General features: G+C 38.1%; 1 protein-coding gene across 2 annotated transcripts in view; it reads right to left on the reverse strand.

Moving 5' to 3' along the window:
• The window catches only part of AMN1 (antagonist of mitotic exit network 1 homolog), a 58167-nt gene that overhangs the window by 5728 nt on the left and 35092 nt on the right, over positions 1-17347 (reverse strand). For both annotated transcript variants that reach the window (XM_045465372.1, XM_045465373.1), the window contains one exon: positions 14922-15033. In XM_045465372.1, the coding sequence (XP_045321328.1) occupies positions 14922-15033 (112 nt within the window). The remainder of the gene's footprint in view (positions 1-14921; positions 15034-17347) is intronic.

A 17347-nucleotide genomic window follows, 5' to 3' on the forward strand; every position in this document is an offset into this window, starting at 1 on the left:
CCCCATGGGTTCCTGTTAAGATTCTCAGGATCCACATAAGAGTGAAACCATATGGTATCTGTCTTTCTCTGTATGGCTTATTTCACTTAGCATCACACTCTCCAGTTCCATCCACGTTGCTACAAAAGGCCATATTTCATTTTTTCTCATTGCCACGTAGTATTCCATTGTGTATATAAACCACAATTTCTTTATCCATTCATCAGTTGATGGACATTTAGGCTCTTTCCATAATTTGGCTATTGTTGAGAGTGCTAGCAGCAGTTTTAATATGGTTTACATTTCTTTTGCAAAATTGATTTTATAAGATCTTTTAAAAATATGAATTAAAGCAAAAATACTGATAAAATGTTATTGCTTTAAAAATTATTCACAAGTTTACCAAACTTGTTCCATAGATACAGCCTATGTTGTATATACAACAGATCTCCAAACTAGTCTTGGAAAGTTTCTAGGTTAGTGGTTGTTAGTTACAGATTTCACAAACCAATAGAAAAAAAATTGGGCCCAATATATGGTCCCTAAATTTGATTTTAAACAATACAAAAATAAGCCAAAATGCCAAGATTTAGTGCAAGCAAGAGAACCAGAGTGTATGAAATGAGAATTATAGTTCAAAAAACAAAGGTTTATATCAGCAGCTATTTTTTTTTTTTAAAGCAGCTTGTAAGTGAACAAATGTAGTTATTTTGTCATAAATATCAGGGGTGGGGGTCCTAGGTGGCTCAGTCAGTTAAGTGACCAACTTCAGCTCAGGTCCTGATCTCACATTCCTGAGTTGGAGCCCTGCGTCGGGCTCTGTGCTGACAGCTCAGAGTCTGCTTCAGATTCTATGTCTCCCTCTCTGTCTGCTCCTCTCCCACTTGTGCTCTCTCTTTCCCTCTCTCTCTCTCTCTCTCAAAAATAAATAAACATTTAAAAAATGTATCGGGGCGCCTGGGTGGCTGGCTCAGGTATGTCCAACTCTTCTTGATTTCGGCTCAGGTCATGATCTCAGGGTGGTGGGATCAAGCCCCATGTCAGGCTCCATGCTCAGAGTGAGATTCTCCCTCTCTCTCTCTCTTCCTCTGCCTCTTCCCCTTGCTCTCTCTAATGTAAATTTAGAAAAAATTTTTTTCAACGTTTATTTATTTATTTTTAATTATTATTTTTTTTTAGAGAGAGAGAGCCTGTGCGAGTGTGAGAGGGGCACAGAGAGAGGGAGACACAGAATCTGAAGCAGTCTCCAGGCTCTGAGCTATCAGCATAGAGCCCGACATGGGGCTTGAACCCATGAACTGTGAGATCGTGACCTGAGCTGAAGTCCGACACTTAACCAACTGAGCCAGCCAGGCACCCCAACGTTTATTTATTTTTTGAGAGAGAGAGAGCGAGAAAGGCAGAATGTGAGTGAGGGAGGGGCAGAGACACAGAATCTGAAGCAGACTCCAGGCTCCAAGCTGTCAGCACAGAGCCTGATGCAGGGCTCAAACCCACAAACTGTGAGATTATGACCTCAGCTGAAGTCAGATGCCCAAACAACTGAGCCACCCAGGCACCCCTCTCTAATGTAAATTTTAAAAATATCATTTATTATAGAGGAAATCTAGATTAAAGGCAGGTTTTAAATAGTTTGAAAGCAAAAAGATGGACAAGGCTGTATCATGAAAACAGTAACTATTAACAAAGCTGGAGTGGTTTTACTAAGAGCCGAAATGGGGAATACTTCCTAACTCATTCTGTAAGACCAGTATTACCCTGATGCCCTGATGCCAAATAAAGATATCACATACACACAAAGCTACAGACCCATATCTCTAGTAAATATGTACTCAAAAATCCTCAACAATACACTAGCAAATCAAATCTAACAACATATAAAAAAGCTCATATGCCATGATCAACTGGGATCTATCCCAGGAATGAAAGGTTGGCTTAACATCTGAAAATGAATTAATGTAATACACTGTATTACTTTCTTATTACTAATGTAATAAATTACTACAACCTTACTGGCTTAAAGCAACACAAATTTATTATTATATAGTCAGAATCCAAATTAAGTCTCATTGGGCTAAAATGGATCAGCATTCCTTTTTGGAGGCTCAAGGGAGAGGATTTACCTTTGACTTTTCCAGCTTCTAGAGGCCACCACATTCCTTGCATTCCTCCATATTCAAATGAAACAACATGGGACAGAGTCCTCATGCTGCCATCTCTATGATTCTCCTTCTGCCTCCCTCTTCCACTTACAAAGATTTATGATTACACTGAGCCCACCTAGATAATTCAGGATAATCTCTATTTTAAGATCAATTGATTAGCAACTTTAGTTCCATTTGCAATCTTATGTAACATAGCATACTCAGGTCCTGTGCATTAAAATGTGGACATCTTTGGGTGGGGGCATCATTCTGCCTATAACATACATCATATCAATAGACTAAAGGACAAAAACCACATTATCATTTCAATAGACGCAGAAAAAGCATTTTACAACACTAATGGTAAAAACATTCAACAAACTGGGAATAGAAGGGAACTTCCTCAACCTGATAAAGAACATCTAGGAAAAAGCTAATACTTAATGATGAGAGACTAATGTTTCCCCACTAAGATGAGAAACAAGGATGTCTGCTCTTTCCACTTCTATTCAGCATTGCAGTGGAGGTTCTAGCCAAGGAAATTAGGGAAGAAAAAGAAATAAAAGGCATCCATGTTGGTAAGAAAGTAAAACTATCGTTACCTGTACATTATATAATACTGTATACAGAATGTCCTAAGGAATACACTAAAAAATTAGAACTAGTAAATGACTTCAACAAGTCTCCCCATACAAGATCAATATACAAAAATCAAATGATTTATATACACTAGCAAGGAACAATCCAAAAATGAAATTAAGAATTCCATTTATGTTACCAATAAAAAAGAATAAAATACTTAGAGATAAATTTAACAAAAGAAGTGAAAAAGTCTGAAAACTATAAAACATTGTTGAGAGAAATTCAAGATTTAAATAAATGGAAAGACATTGTGTTCACAGATCAGAAGATAATATTAACACGGCAATACTCCCTAAACTGATTGCAGATTCAATGCAATCTCTCCCAGAATCCCGGTTGCCTTTTTTTTTTTTTTTTTTAGAAATTGACAAGGGATGCCTGGCTGGCTCAGTAGGTAGGGCATGTGACTCTTGATCTCAGGGTTGTAAGTTTGAGCTCCACAATGGATGTAGAGATTACTTAAAAATAATAAAATCTTTAAAAAAAATTGAGAAGATGATCCTAAAGATGAGGGAGCATGGGGCGCACTGAGGGCAAGGTATAAGCTAACAGCACACTCTGCACCCCCCGCGCCCCCCCCCCCCCCCACCGGGTGGAATACGTGTAATATTCCTTGGACACTCCTGGCTATCCAAGAACAAAAGGAAAGGGATTTAAGTGCTTGCCATGGTGATGTGGGAAACTAAGGCAAATGAAAAATTAAACTCTCTTACTGCCTACAGCCCACTGACAAGTCCTTGAAACCAGCAGAGTGACCTCCTACTACGAGCTCAGCTGCCTCTAAGATGACACTTTGCTGGGGGCAAAAGAGAATCTTAGCTGAACATTAAAGGATCCTGTAAGTCTACTTCCTTTATCTCAACTGCCCGAACATATATGCTGTCAATCATACTTCAAGATTATGGCCTCCTCATATACATCTGAAGGGTCTCATGACTGAGGCTTTACTAAACGGTAATAAATGGTGTTTTCCTAACAACAGTTAGCCACCCCCCCGCCAGGTCCTGGAAACCTTGCTTCCAAAATTTCTTAGAGACTTACACTGTCCCCGACCCTCTCCCAAACTGAGGGTATATATATAATGAGTTACCGGTCACAACCCCAGTGCAGCTCTTTCTGCTCATGGGTCCTGTCCCTGTGCTTTAATAAAATCACCTTTTTGCACCAAAGATGTCTTCAAGAATTCTTTCTTGGCCGTCAGCTCCAAACCCCAAAACTTCATCACTAATATGTATATGGGAATTCAAGGGACCCAGAACAGCCAGTACAATTTTGAAAAGAAGAACAAAATTGGAAACTATACTTCCCAATTTCATTTTAGTTGCTTTTAGGATTATTTTGGCATTTTTACTAGTTAGGAATATGTTATCAAACATTATACATACATATTTGTTTTCTAAGTCTATTTGAGTCATTCTTCTATAGAAATTTATTACTGCACATAAATAAGAGGACACTTTTCCGTCCAATAGTAACCATACAATATATTTTTATGTAATTTAAAGATTTTGAGGCTAGGGGCGCCTGGGTGGCACAGTCGGTTAAGGGTCCGACTTCAGCCAGGTCACGATCTCACGGTCCGTGAGTTCGAGCCCCGCGTCAGGCTCTGGGCTGATGGCTCAGAGCCTGGAGCCTGTTTCCGATTCTGTGTCTCCCTCTCTCTCTGCCCCTCCCCCGTTCATGCTCTGTCTCTCTCTGTCCCAAAAACAAATAAACGTTGAAAAAAAAAAAAAAAGATTTTGAGGCTAGATGGCAGTATTATATTACTCAAAGTCTCCCCAGGCACCTTTTTCCTGAGAAAATAGAGTATTTAGGACTGTGAGTTTGAACAGAAGGAGTATTTGGTGCCTATGAGTTTATTATGCTATATGGAGAAACTGCATTCTCTAAGTATTTAGTGATCCCTTGCCAGAACACTGTAGAAACTGTAGGGGAGAAAAAACAATTTCCCCTCTATCCTCTAAGTTCTTGGCTGAGACACTCTTGTAAAAAAAAAAAAAAAAGGCAATTAACCAGAAAAAAACCAGTTTATCAATATGTTTACTTACATCATGTATGCATGAGAGATACCCAGGGAAAATAAGTAAACTCCCTGAGACAGCCCTAGCCACCACCTCAAATCCCATCTTCAGCTAAAGACAAAAGAAAGATATTGGGGTGGAGTGGGCAGGCCAATTATGGGAAGTTACTAGAAAAAGCACAGTAAGGAGTAAAAGGTAAGATTTGCTATACACATTTAGGTTGGTGTCTCCTCCATTGGTAAGATTCTCTTGGACTTAGAGTTACCCTTTTCCTTCCTGGTGTAGAGGGGGAGATCCTTACAGATGGAGATTTCCTTTATAAATGCAAGTTTCTCTTACAAAAGGATAACTTCTCCATTTTCAGAGCTCTCTGGTTGTCTGCTGTTTCTCAGACACAATCAGCTCAAAAAAAAAAAAAAAATCCTTATCCTAAAGAAGCATATTTTGGGGTGGCATGTTCTGCCACCCTTTAAAACACAAACTCTCAACATTGAAAAAGACTCAAAACATCATCAAACCAATCCCACTGCTGTTGCTTGATGTCACTCTCCTATTTCCCTCCCTTTTCTAGTAACAGTTAAGCCTCTTGACACTGTCGGCTCAGGGAATTGCTCTGTTGGGGAAAGAATTAGAGACTGAATCAGGTGACCTAGGTTTTTACTCCCAGTTCTACTATCAAGTGTTTCCACTTAAATTCATTCTCTGTTCCCTTATCCTTAAAACAAGGGTGTTGTATAGATGAAGTCTAAGGAAGCTTCTACCATCTCTCAAAATCTATGACTAACATAGTTGGAGGCCACTTTTTGAAAGAGATGCATGGCAGGGGCTTTTAAAGAACCAAGAAAAAGAAGAAACTGTGGGAAATATAAATTAATGAATGTTTTCGAATGATCAAGGAAGATGTAATTTAGATATTTTTGTAGAATACACAGTGAAAAAGGTGAGGCTGGCAGATTTTTACAAATAATAGTTCTAATGCTTCAAGGTTCTAATGCTTCATTTGTGTCTGGCAGCAAGAAGTTCTGTCATGCGTGGGGCGGGTGGGGATCACCCCGGGTGGCTCAGTCAGTTAAGCCCTTAAGCATCAGACTTCAGCTCAGGTGAACTCAGGCTCAGGTGATCTCAGGGAGTTCAAGCCCCCTGTCAGGCTCTGTGCTGACAGCCTGGAGCCTGCTTTGGATTCTGTGTCTCCCTCTCTCTGCCCCTCCCCTGCACACACACACACTCTCTCTCTCTTTCAAAATAAATAATAAAAACATTTTAAAAACATTAAAAAAAAAGTTCTATCATGTGGGATTGGTAATGGATGAATAAATAAGGAGAAGGAAAAAATAATATAGGGTTTAGAAAAAGTAAAATGCAAAATAAAAAAAGAGTTGTCCTTTAAGCAAGGAATCAACTTTAATTAAAGGAAACTCTGAAGCAAAACACTTGGGTCTTAAAATATATATTTTTTAAGTTTATTTATTTATTTTTAGAGAGATTGAGAGAGAGAGAGGGCAAGCGAGTATGAGCTGGGGAGGGGCCGAAAGAGAGGGAGACAGAGAATCCCAAGCAGGCTCCGGGCTGTCAGCAGAGTCTGATGAGAGGCTGGAACTCATGAATTAGGAGATAATGACCTGAGCTGAAACCAAGAGTTGGTTGCTTAACCGACTGAGCCATACAGGTACCCCTTAAAATACTTTTGTTTTGGGCTCTATGTGGTAAATCGTGACATATTTATGATCCAGGAATTGAAGTAAAGAACTTCCTTGTATAGTAATCAGGATGAAACATATTCTCACATGTGACTAAAATTTGGGTCAGTTCAATAAAAAGTGGCAGATTTCCTGTTGGATTTTCCTGTCTTTCAGTGTAATACATAAATTAATCTAGTGCCGTCTCATTGCTTTATTGCCCTTCTAAAATCTAAACCTCCATGCCTGCAAATACTGTGAAACTGAAATGCATGTCTGTTGTAGATTAGTAAAGGTGTATGAGTTGAACTTACTGATAATCATTGCAGACATAATTGAATTAAAAATAGTTTAATAAGTTGTAAAATTATTTTCCTGCCTCCATAACATGTATAAAAAATATATTATGTGAAAGAACAAAATTCAACCGAGTAAATTATTGGCTTTATTAATCGGTTCATTAATCAGGCTGCATCCCATCTAGCAAGTAGAGGGGAGTTCCAAGGAGTTGTACAAAATGGAAGATTTTTATAGGAAGGAGAGTAACGCAAGAACTTATTAGCAAAAGAAAAGAAAGGATTGGTTCAGGCAAGTTCACCTTCTCATAGGAGGAAAGGCAAGGAAGGGGTCTTATTAGGTGGATTATCTCATCTTTCTTTGGGGGATGAAGAGGGCCCAAATGACAGATTACCTCAGTGGTGCTGACCAGAAAACTCACATTGATTGGGTTAAAATTTCACTCTTGGAGAAGTTGAAACTTCAGTTAAGTCTTAGTTTGCTGTACTGGGGCAAGTGACTCTACCTTTGGCCTGTGGCTTTCTAACAATCATAATTTACGATATTTTAAATAACAGCATAGTTTTTTTCTTTTCTCTTCTGCAGTAATAAAATCAGCGTGTTTCTAAGTTTCAAGACCCAATTTATAATGTGGAGTTCTGTTTATAGTCTGACTGTAAGGTTAAGAAAATTTAAATATACTAAGAATTATAGTAGAGAAGATAAACCTATTAATTGAGGGAATTTGATGAGAAACTACAGCAGAAACTGCCAATTTTGGGGTCTGCTTACTTTGAGGTTAACATAATTGAACATACATGTGCATATATGTTTTTATGGAAAATAAATCATATTATCTTATATATTCATATATAAGCAACCACATAGATATACGAGCATGAAGAAAAAATGTTATATAATGTGTCACATGAAAGACAAAAAACTTTCATTTACCAGGCCAAGAAATTCTTTGGAGAAAAAATAAATAAAAATTAAATATAAAGTGAATATATTACCTCAGTTTATTCTCATTCAATGACAGCAGCAAAAATATACAATGGTTGTAGTGCTGACAGGAAAGGGGAAAGAGTAGAGATGATTTGGGTAGCTGAAAAACTTCAGCTTCTTCTCTTTATAAACCTTTATTAATAAAACCATGGTATATGAAATCTTTTGCATTATTATCAGATCTCCCAATTTTACGTCTGACAATTACACGCAAGGGAAAGCTGAGGTCCACAAAAGTGTTCTGTGCTAAAAAATCTTGGGAAATGCCTGGATAAAGAAAGTTAAATAAGATTCTTAGCTATAGTGTTTCTCAGAGTCTTTGATAAATTAAAATTCATTATAGTGGTATACTGCATTTCTCAAACTTTTTGGACATATAAACACTTTTAGTTCTATGCTATTGTTGGAGAATAAAAATTTCCCTCTACCCTTCAAGATTTTTCTGGCTGATCTATGAATTAAATTGACATGAGACAGATTAACAGGAGAAAATCAAATTTAATTTCCATGTATAGAGGTCTCATAGATATGGGACCTAACAAGTGACCAAGACAGGCAGCTTTTATACTTTTTTGATAGAGAAACAATAAATTTGTGGGGAACTGACAGGAAAAAGAAAACTTATGTTTGGGAGCTTGAATTAATAAGGAATTCTAAACAGAATTTGGGCTGGGGTAGTAAATAAGTAAAAAAACAAGGTTTGTTTACATAGGCTTCTTAGGTCCTGAGTTCCGCATCTCTGATGATAAGGATGTCTTTCTATCTCCTGGTACAGGGAGGGTACCTTTCACATGGGAGATTTGTTTCCTGCTTTCTAGAGACAAAAGACGGTCAGAGTGTTCTTGCACGGGCTGTTTCTTAAGTAACTTTACTTTTTATTTTTATTTTTTAAAACTTTTATTTATTTTTGAGAGAGAGAGAGAGAAAGAGAGAGCTCAAGGGGTAGAGGGGCAGAGAGACAGGGAATCAGAGGATGTGAAGTGGGCTCTGTGCTGATAGCAGAGAGCCAGATACAGGGCTCAAAGTCATGAACTGTGAGACCATGACCTGAGCTGAAGTTGAATACTTAACTGACTGAGCCATCCAGGTGCCCCTCTTAAGTAACTTTAATTCAGAATAATAAATACACTCCAGGGCATATTTTTGGGTGGCCTGCCCTGAGCCCAACACTATACCTATGGTATTTTCGAGAACACCATACCATACCAGGTCACTGTAGTAAGTTTAAGGGATTTCAGGGTAGAGCAAGGAAAAAGATATGACCACAAGGTGGCAGTAGGACACAACGAGCTTTATTTGGGCAGTGCTTTGACAGATTTGTTCGCAGAGGTCCCTCACAACATAAGACCTTCCAAAGACAACAGTGTGTGTGTGTGTGTGTGTGTGTGTGTGTGTGTGTGGTGGTGGGGGGGGGGCACTACTGAGAAGGGAAGGAGGGTAAGGCAACTCTCAGAGGACAGGAGAGGAGGTTTAGGTTTCATGATGTTGCTCAGCATCAAGATAAGGAGTCTCTGGGTCAGAGAGTTCCAAAAGGCAAGGGGGTCTTTCACACCCCTAGGTTTCATCTTATTTCATCTACCATTCCTAGGTGGTAGATGTTGAATGAAGTTTTTTCAGGGTATGCAAAGCAGACAAGCTCTGGATGGCTAAAAATCTTCTTCTTTTAAAAATTTATTTTATTTTATTTATTAATTTTTTAATTGTTTTAAAATTTATTTATTTATTTTGAGAAAGATTAGATAGCACAAGCAGGGGGAGGGGAAGAGAGAAGGAGAGACAGAATCCCAAGCAGGCTCTACGCCATCAGCACAGAATCTGATGTGGGGCTTAAACTCACGAACTGTGAAATCATGACCTGAGCTGAGATCAAGAGTCGGCCACTTGGGGCGCCTGTGTGGCTCAGTCAGTTAAGCATCCAACTTCGGCTCAGGTCATGATCTCACAATTCCTGAGTTTGAGTCCTGTGTTGGGCTCTGTGCTGACAGCTCAGAGCCTGGAGGCTGCTTCAGATTCTGTGTCTCCCTCTCTCTCTGCCCCTCCCTTGCTCACATTCTGTCTCTCTCTCAAAAATAAATAAATGTTAAAACAATTAAAAAAAAAAAGTCAGATGCTTAACTGACTGCACCACCCATGTACCCCCTTTATTTTTTTTATTTTAGAGAGAGTGTGTGAGTTGGGGAGAAGGACAGAGGGAGAGAAAGAATCCCAAGCAGTCTCCTCATTCAGCGTGTAGCCCAATGAGGGGCTTGATCCTATGACCCTGGGATCATGACCTGAGCTGAAATCAAGAGTCAGACACTCAACCAACTGAGCTACCCAGGCCCCCCAAGATCTGCTTTCTTAGCCTGTATTTAAAACCATTGGATAAACAAAGATTCAGTGCTGGTGGGCTTTTGAACTAACAGTCCCAATTTGATGTGAAGAAGTAAACAACATAGAAGTCATCTTTGGTTCATTTACGTAACAGTAACATAGTTGGTAAATGCTGGCCTAGATAATCTTCCAGGTCAATCTATAGTTATTTTATCCTAAGTATTTTGAACTTCTGTCATTTAAAAAAATTTTTTTTTTCAACGTGTATTTATTTTTGGGACAGAGAGAGACAGAGCATGAACGGGGGAGGGGCAGAGAGAGAGGGAGACACAGAATCGGAAACAGGCTCCAGGCTCTGAGCCATCAGCCCAGAGCTCGACGCGGGGCTCGAACTCACGGACCGCGAGATCGTGACCTGGCTGAAGTCGGATGCTTAACCGACTGCGCCACCCAGGCGCCCCAACCTCTGTCATTTTAATGTCTACTTTCACTTCCAGTAGTCACATGAAAATATAAGAAGTGATTTGAAAGGGATATTTGTTCCTGCTCCAAATGCTGAAGTTAACTGATAACTGTTTTTTTTACTGTAAAGCAATGGTTCTCAAAGTGTGGTCTGCAGATCCTCCAGTCAGACCTTTTTAGGGTTGTGAGCTAAACTAGTCATTTTATTCATGGTGCACCATTTTTATTTGAAAGAATAACTGTTAGCCTAAGGTTATTCAGACTTGGGCGCTTCTCAGACGATTTCCTGAAAAAGAGCGAAATGAACCTGTCACTTCAAAGAAAACAAGTGACAGAATTTGTTGGCAATGAAAAATTTTAGCATCCAAGTGAATTTTGGAAAATTTGTAGCTGCCACTATGATCTTGACAACCACCCAATGGTGATATTAACAAATGTGACTTTTTTTGTCTGATGAAATGTGTCAACATTGGAAGATCTGTATTACTAACAGAACCAATATTGTCTACACTGCCAATGCATGACATTACAAAATCATGTATGGGTAAAAGATCCAAAGATCTAATCAAATGCAAGACAGACCAATGGATTGTAATATGTAAGTATATAAAAATTTCATTAATATGTTTTCATTTCCTACACTGCAATTAACCTTTAAGAAACTACCAGTTACTGAGTTTTGGGGTAATATCAAAGAAGAGCATCCACAGGGTAACCAGAAAGATAATGAGGGTAAAATGAGCAACAGTTGATTTTATGACATGTTGTCTAGCCAAGTTATCCTGAGACAAATATAACAGAACATTAAAATAGAACTATTTCAGCTAATGTTCCAGGACTATAGTTACCAGCTAAATCTCTGATTCTAGTGAGATTCCAGACCACGTATACATGACTTGAAAATGCTTGGCTACAATCTGATTTTGGAATCCATGGCACTTCATCCATTCAAAGATACGAAAGTGTTAAAGTTAGAAGGGATGGAGAGTAGGAAATTGAAGAAAGGATTTCTTTGAAGACAGCTGTGACTGGAGTTCTAGAAAGAAGCCTGGAGGTGCTTGCTTTTCCCTTCAAGCCTAATGAGAGGAAATTCTAAGGAGATCAGTCGGTGAGTCTGATATGTCCCTTGGAGCTTGGGGGACACAGGACACCAATATCAGACCCACATCTAAGAAAAATAAAGGACAAAAAGCTATGGTGAGAGTCTATACAGCTAAAGAGAAGACTGGGTTGGGAAGTACCCACACTCTCATTGCTGAAAGTATGTGTTTTCTGTGGACAGAGGTGGGCTGCCATGGGTTTGCCTTATGTTCTGCTCATGAAAGCAACTGAGATAAGTTAGGAAACCTGAAACAGAGGAAGACTGAAGGTATATGCTGGATTCCTGGGGATAGAGAAAGAAAACAGTAGCTACTAGCCAGAAGAGGCACCATGGCTTGAATCAAGAGAGCTGCAGATAGGAGATATATGCAGTGATGGGGGTGGGGAGTAGGAAGTGGGCCCTGCAGAACCTCAAAAGTGCCCCACTGTTGACAGAGGACAGATCAGCTCACCACAGGCCTGGAATGCTGATATTCAATCACAGTAGCACTGATAAGTAAGCCTTTTCTTTCCCTTCCCTCTGTTCCTGCTTATCCCAGGCCCACCCTGTACTAACATTGGTGGGATCAGAAACTGCAGTGGGCAAGCTGGGGGTAGGAAGAAAACTGAGGGCTGGTAAAAGAGAGGAACTAACAATGTCTGCTTATCCACTGCAGGCCAAATCTGAGCTGACCAGAGGAGCAAAAGCTTTCACTTGAACTTGTTTGGAGTACTGCATGGATTGAAGATGTTTTAGTTACGGAAATGAGAGGTTTCAGTGATAAGAAATGACAAGGCATTTTAACTCTCTGAGAATGATAAGAAAAGCCAATGGCACCTGGGATTTCATCTGGCAGTAGGGAAAATCTGCTCTTTAGAGCAGATTTGTAATAAAGTGGTGTGAGGAAAACAGAGTGACTATGAGTACCCCTTGCTTATTCAATCTATTGATCAAATGCACACATAGCTCAGGGGGTAGATTTACACACTTAGATTGTTATTCTGGAAAGATTATCAAAGATTGCTGTTATTACATTCCATATTCTGTGGTCTTCTCTACCTTAAAATAAGAGCCTACTTGTTAGAATACATTTTTTTTTTTGCCTTATTTGATAACCAGAGAACCTCTGTTTGCCTTCTCACAACCCCCAGGATAATGTACGCAGGTACCAATCCCCTGCACTCAGTCCCATGAGTTTTTCTTGCTCTAAGTGATTTTTTAAAAATTATTATTACTAATTTTAATAGATATAACCATCCACATGATACAAAATTCAAAAGGTACAAAGGGTATATAGTATAGGCTTTTTCTTGCTCTTGTCCCTCCACAACTTTCCCTGGAGGTAAGCACTGTTAACACTTCCTTTCTTTCTTTTTTTTAATTTGGGAGAGAGAGAGAGAGAGAGAGAGAGAGAGTGCAAGTGTGAGCAGGGAAGTGGGGCAGAGGGAGAGAGAATCCCAAGCAGGCTCCATGCTGTCAGCACAGAGCCTGATGTGGGACTCGATCCCACAACCCTGGGATCATGACCTGAGCTGAAACCGAGTCAGATGCTCAACCAATTCAGTCACCCAGGTGCCCGTTAACAGTTCCTGATGTCCTTTTTGGCCTTAGTTTTTTGAGAAATGTCTTGGCCAAAAATAAGATTTAGTCTTCATTATAGATGTCACTGATACCACATATAACCTGTTGTCGGCTAGGTTTACATTCACAGTCCAAACATAAGAACAGAAGTTGCTAAAAAGACTTCTAGGATCATAACTCAACCCAGAGAATAACTGTTTAGACTGTAACTAGAGAAATGACATGGAAGGACTGGGCATCAGTGCTGACTTACAAGTGAAGTCCAGGTTATATTGTAGTATGTGGGCCATTGCAGAGGTGATGCAAAATGGCTGAGGTGCTAAGGTTTCAAGACATGGTCATGTATATTATCATGGCTCTTTTTTTTTTCACAATAACAAAATATTTTATTCATTATTTTATATAAATTGTGATACCAAAATGATATTTTGCCATTTAAAAATGTATGTTCTTATATATTACTATTATTGCGATATTTTATAAACAATAAAATATTCTTAAAGGTAAAATCTTTATATTTTACTATCTTTAGTAAAATTTTTTCTTAAAAAATCTTTTTTTGGGGGTGGGAGGGAGGGGAGGGTGGGTGATGGGTATTGAGGAGGGCACCTTTTGGGATGAGCACTGGGTGTTGTATGGAAACCAATTTGATAATAAATTTCATATATTGAAAAAAAAATCTTTTTTTTATTTGAATAGAGTTGACACACAATGTGACATTAGTTTCAGGTGTACAACATAGTGATTCAACATCTCTGCATGTTATACTATCCTCACCACAAATGTAGCTACCATCTGTCACCACACAACAATATCATTGGTTATATTCCCTATGCTATACCTTTTATTTCCAGTATCATGGCTCTTATACATGCCAAATGGGCTGTGACTACTTTGTTCTCCTTCAGTGATGTATCACATTAGCCTAAGAATCCAAACTGTTCTGAATACGCTATGCTCTGCTCTGCTCACCACAAGTGCAGCTACCATCTGTCATCATACAACATCATTGGCTATATTCCCTATGCTGTACCTTTTATTTCCAGTGTCATGGCTTCCAGCCACGGCCTGTGACTACTTTGTTCTCCTTCAGCGAAGTATCTATCACATTAGCCTGAGTCCAAATTGCTCTGAATCTCATTGGCTATAGTTTGATGAGATTATAGTCAACAGGTCATTTAGCATATTTAAGAGACGTAATATTACAAGCTTGAATTTTTTGTGTCTACATAAAACATCATGTTTAATGTCAACACTAGTACCACCACTATCATCCTCATCATAGTTAACGTTTTTTTAATTTTTAAAAATGTTTATTTATTTTAGAAAGAGAGTGTGAGCAGTAGAGGGACAGATAGAGAGGGGGATAGAGAATCTAAAGCATGGTCAGCACAAAGCCCAAAGTGGGGCTTGATCCCACGCACTGCGAGATCATGACCTGAGCTGAAGTCAGATGCTCAACTGACTGAGCCACCCAGGCGCCCCCATAGTTGACATTTATTGAACACTTAGCATTACCAGCACCACCAACATCGTGACTAACATTTACTGAGCCTTTACTATGTGCTAGCCACCATATAAAGTGCTGTCAGATAATTTTCATGATCAAGTTTACTACTATCATGTCCATTTACAGATGAGGAAAGTGAATAATGGAATGAGTTGAGTAATTTATTCAAGGTCACAGTTATTAAAAGATGAAGCCAGGATTTGAACCCAAGCAGTCTATCATACTAACCTGTTATTAGGGGGCATCCATGGAAGAGTAATATACGTATCTGAGGACAGCAAGTGAGGACAGCTTCTACAGCTTCATCAGTCAGATTCACACAATGTCCCATATGAATCTCCTATTTAAAAATAAAGAAAGGACAGTTAAAAGAAAAAACAAATTTATGATGACAGTATGAAAAAGCATGGGAAATACTCTGATACAAAAAGAACCAGGGGCGCCTGGCTGGCTCAGTTGGAGGAGCATGAGCATCTTGATCTCTTGGTCATGAGTTTGAGCCCCATGTTGGGTGTAGAGATTACTCAAATAAATAAAACTTAAACAGCAAACAAACAAAAAGAACGAAATATCTACTTGCAAGAAAAATCCTATAGAAAGGACTAATGTAAGTATGTAGTAATTTGGAAAGTATAGATGACTTAAAAGTTAAGTGCCCAACCATTTTATAAATCAATATGGCAAAATCTGTTAAGGCTGAAGACAAGTATACCCCAGAACCCAGCAGTACCAACTGCAAGTGTCCATTATACATAGAGTTACTCTTGTATATGTGCCCAAGGAAATAACTTATAAATGTGCTCATTTTAATATTATTTGTAATAGTAAAGAAGTGAGTAATGAATAAACAAATGGTGGTTTATTAATGGAACAGAAAAAAGAGTTAAAATGAAAAATATCTCCTTGTATTAATAGGCATAAATCTCAAACAGAATGTTAGTTCAGAAACTTGGGAAACCTGTATGGTTGTGTTTTTTAAAGCCAAATGTGTACTTTCTATATCTAGCAATTCCATTCCTAGGTGTTTACCCAAGACAAATGAAAATGTATGTCTACACAAAGATTTGTATGCAAATCTTCATAGCAGTATTCATAACAGTCCAAAATTAGAACAACCCAAATATCCCTCAAATGGTGAATATCCGAACAAACTGTGTCATATCCACACTATGGAATACTACTCAGCAAAATGAATAAATAAAAGGAATGAAATATTAATACATGCAACAACATGGATGAATCTCAAAAACATTATGCTAAGTGAAAGAAGTAAAATAAAAAGGTAAAAAACAAAGAACAGTATTTCATGACTCTATTTATATAAAATTCTAGAAAAGGCAAAACTATAATGACAAAGTAAATCACTGGTTGCCTGGGGATGGAGGCATGGCAGGGAACGATTGCAAAGGGATGGGAGAAAACTTTTTTAGGATGATGGAATGTTTTCTATATAATTGTGGTGGTTACAAGGCTGTATAACAATTACCAAAATTCATCAAACTTCATTACACTTAAAATGGGTAAATTTTATTGTATGCAAATTATACTTTAATAAAGCTTGAAAAATTAAACAATTTTGAATAAAAAAGCAAATTGTAATAGAACACATATATTATGAAGCTATCATTTGAAAATTTATAACATAAGACAATACTCTATCTTGTTTATAGATCTATATCTATATGTTTCTATCCATATATAGATAAAGTATGCAAACACACAAGGATAAATACACAGGCATCTTTAGAATAGTGGTTACTTCTGCAGGAAGAAAGGGAGAATGAATGTCATGGGAACTTTACAGGTAACATATAATGTTTAACAAGGAACTGAAGTAAGTGCAGAAAATGTTAAAATTCAAGGAGTGTCTGGGTGGCTTAGTCAGTTAAGCATCCAGCTCTTGATTTTAGCCCAGGTGATGATCTCATGGTTCATGGGATCGATCCCCACGTCAGGCTCTGTGCTGACAGCATGAAGCCTGCTTGGGATTCTCCTCTCCCTCTCTCTCTGCCCCTCCCCTGCTCATGCTCTCTCTTTCAAAATAAATAAATAAATTAAAAAAAAAGAAAATGTTAAAATTCAAGTGTTTGGTCCACAGGTTTATGTTATATTACTTTCTATACTTTTTCATATGTTTGAAATATTATATACCCCTTGTTTGATGTTTTAATTTGGAATCCTTCTGCATTGGTGGTGGGAATATAAAATAGTACAGCCACTATGAAAATAGTATGACAGTTCCTTAAAAAAATTAAACATAGCATTACCATATAATCCAGCTATTTCACTTCTAGGTAAATGCCCAAAGAATTGAAAGCAAAGACTCGAACATATTTTTGTATACCTATGCTCATAGCAGCAGTATTCACAATAGTGAAAAGGTAGAAACAAATATTGATAGGTGAATGGATAAACGAAATGTTTATGTACTTATATATACACACCCATAAGCATACATATATAAACACATTCATATATAAGCATGCACATGTTTCTGCATATATATATGAATATACCATATATCTACAATGAAATATTATTCAGTCTTAAAAGGAACGAAATTCTGATATGTGCAACAACAGAGATAAACCTTGCAAACATTGTGCTAAATGAAATAAGTCAGACACAAAAGGACACATATTGTATGATCCACT

This window comes from Leopardus geoffroyi, chromosome B4 (genome assembly GCF_018350155.1).
Source record: "Leopardus geoffroyi isolate Oge1 chromosome B4, O.geoffroyi_Oge1_pat1.0, whole genome shotgun sequence".
In the NCBI taxonomy this organism is placed as follows: domain Eukaryota; kingdom Metazoa; phylum Chordata; class Mammalia; order Carnivora; family Felidae; genus Leopardus; species Leopardus geoffroyi.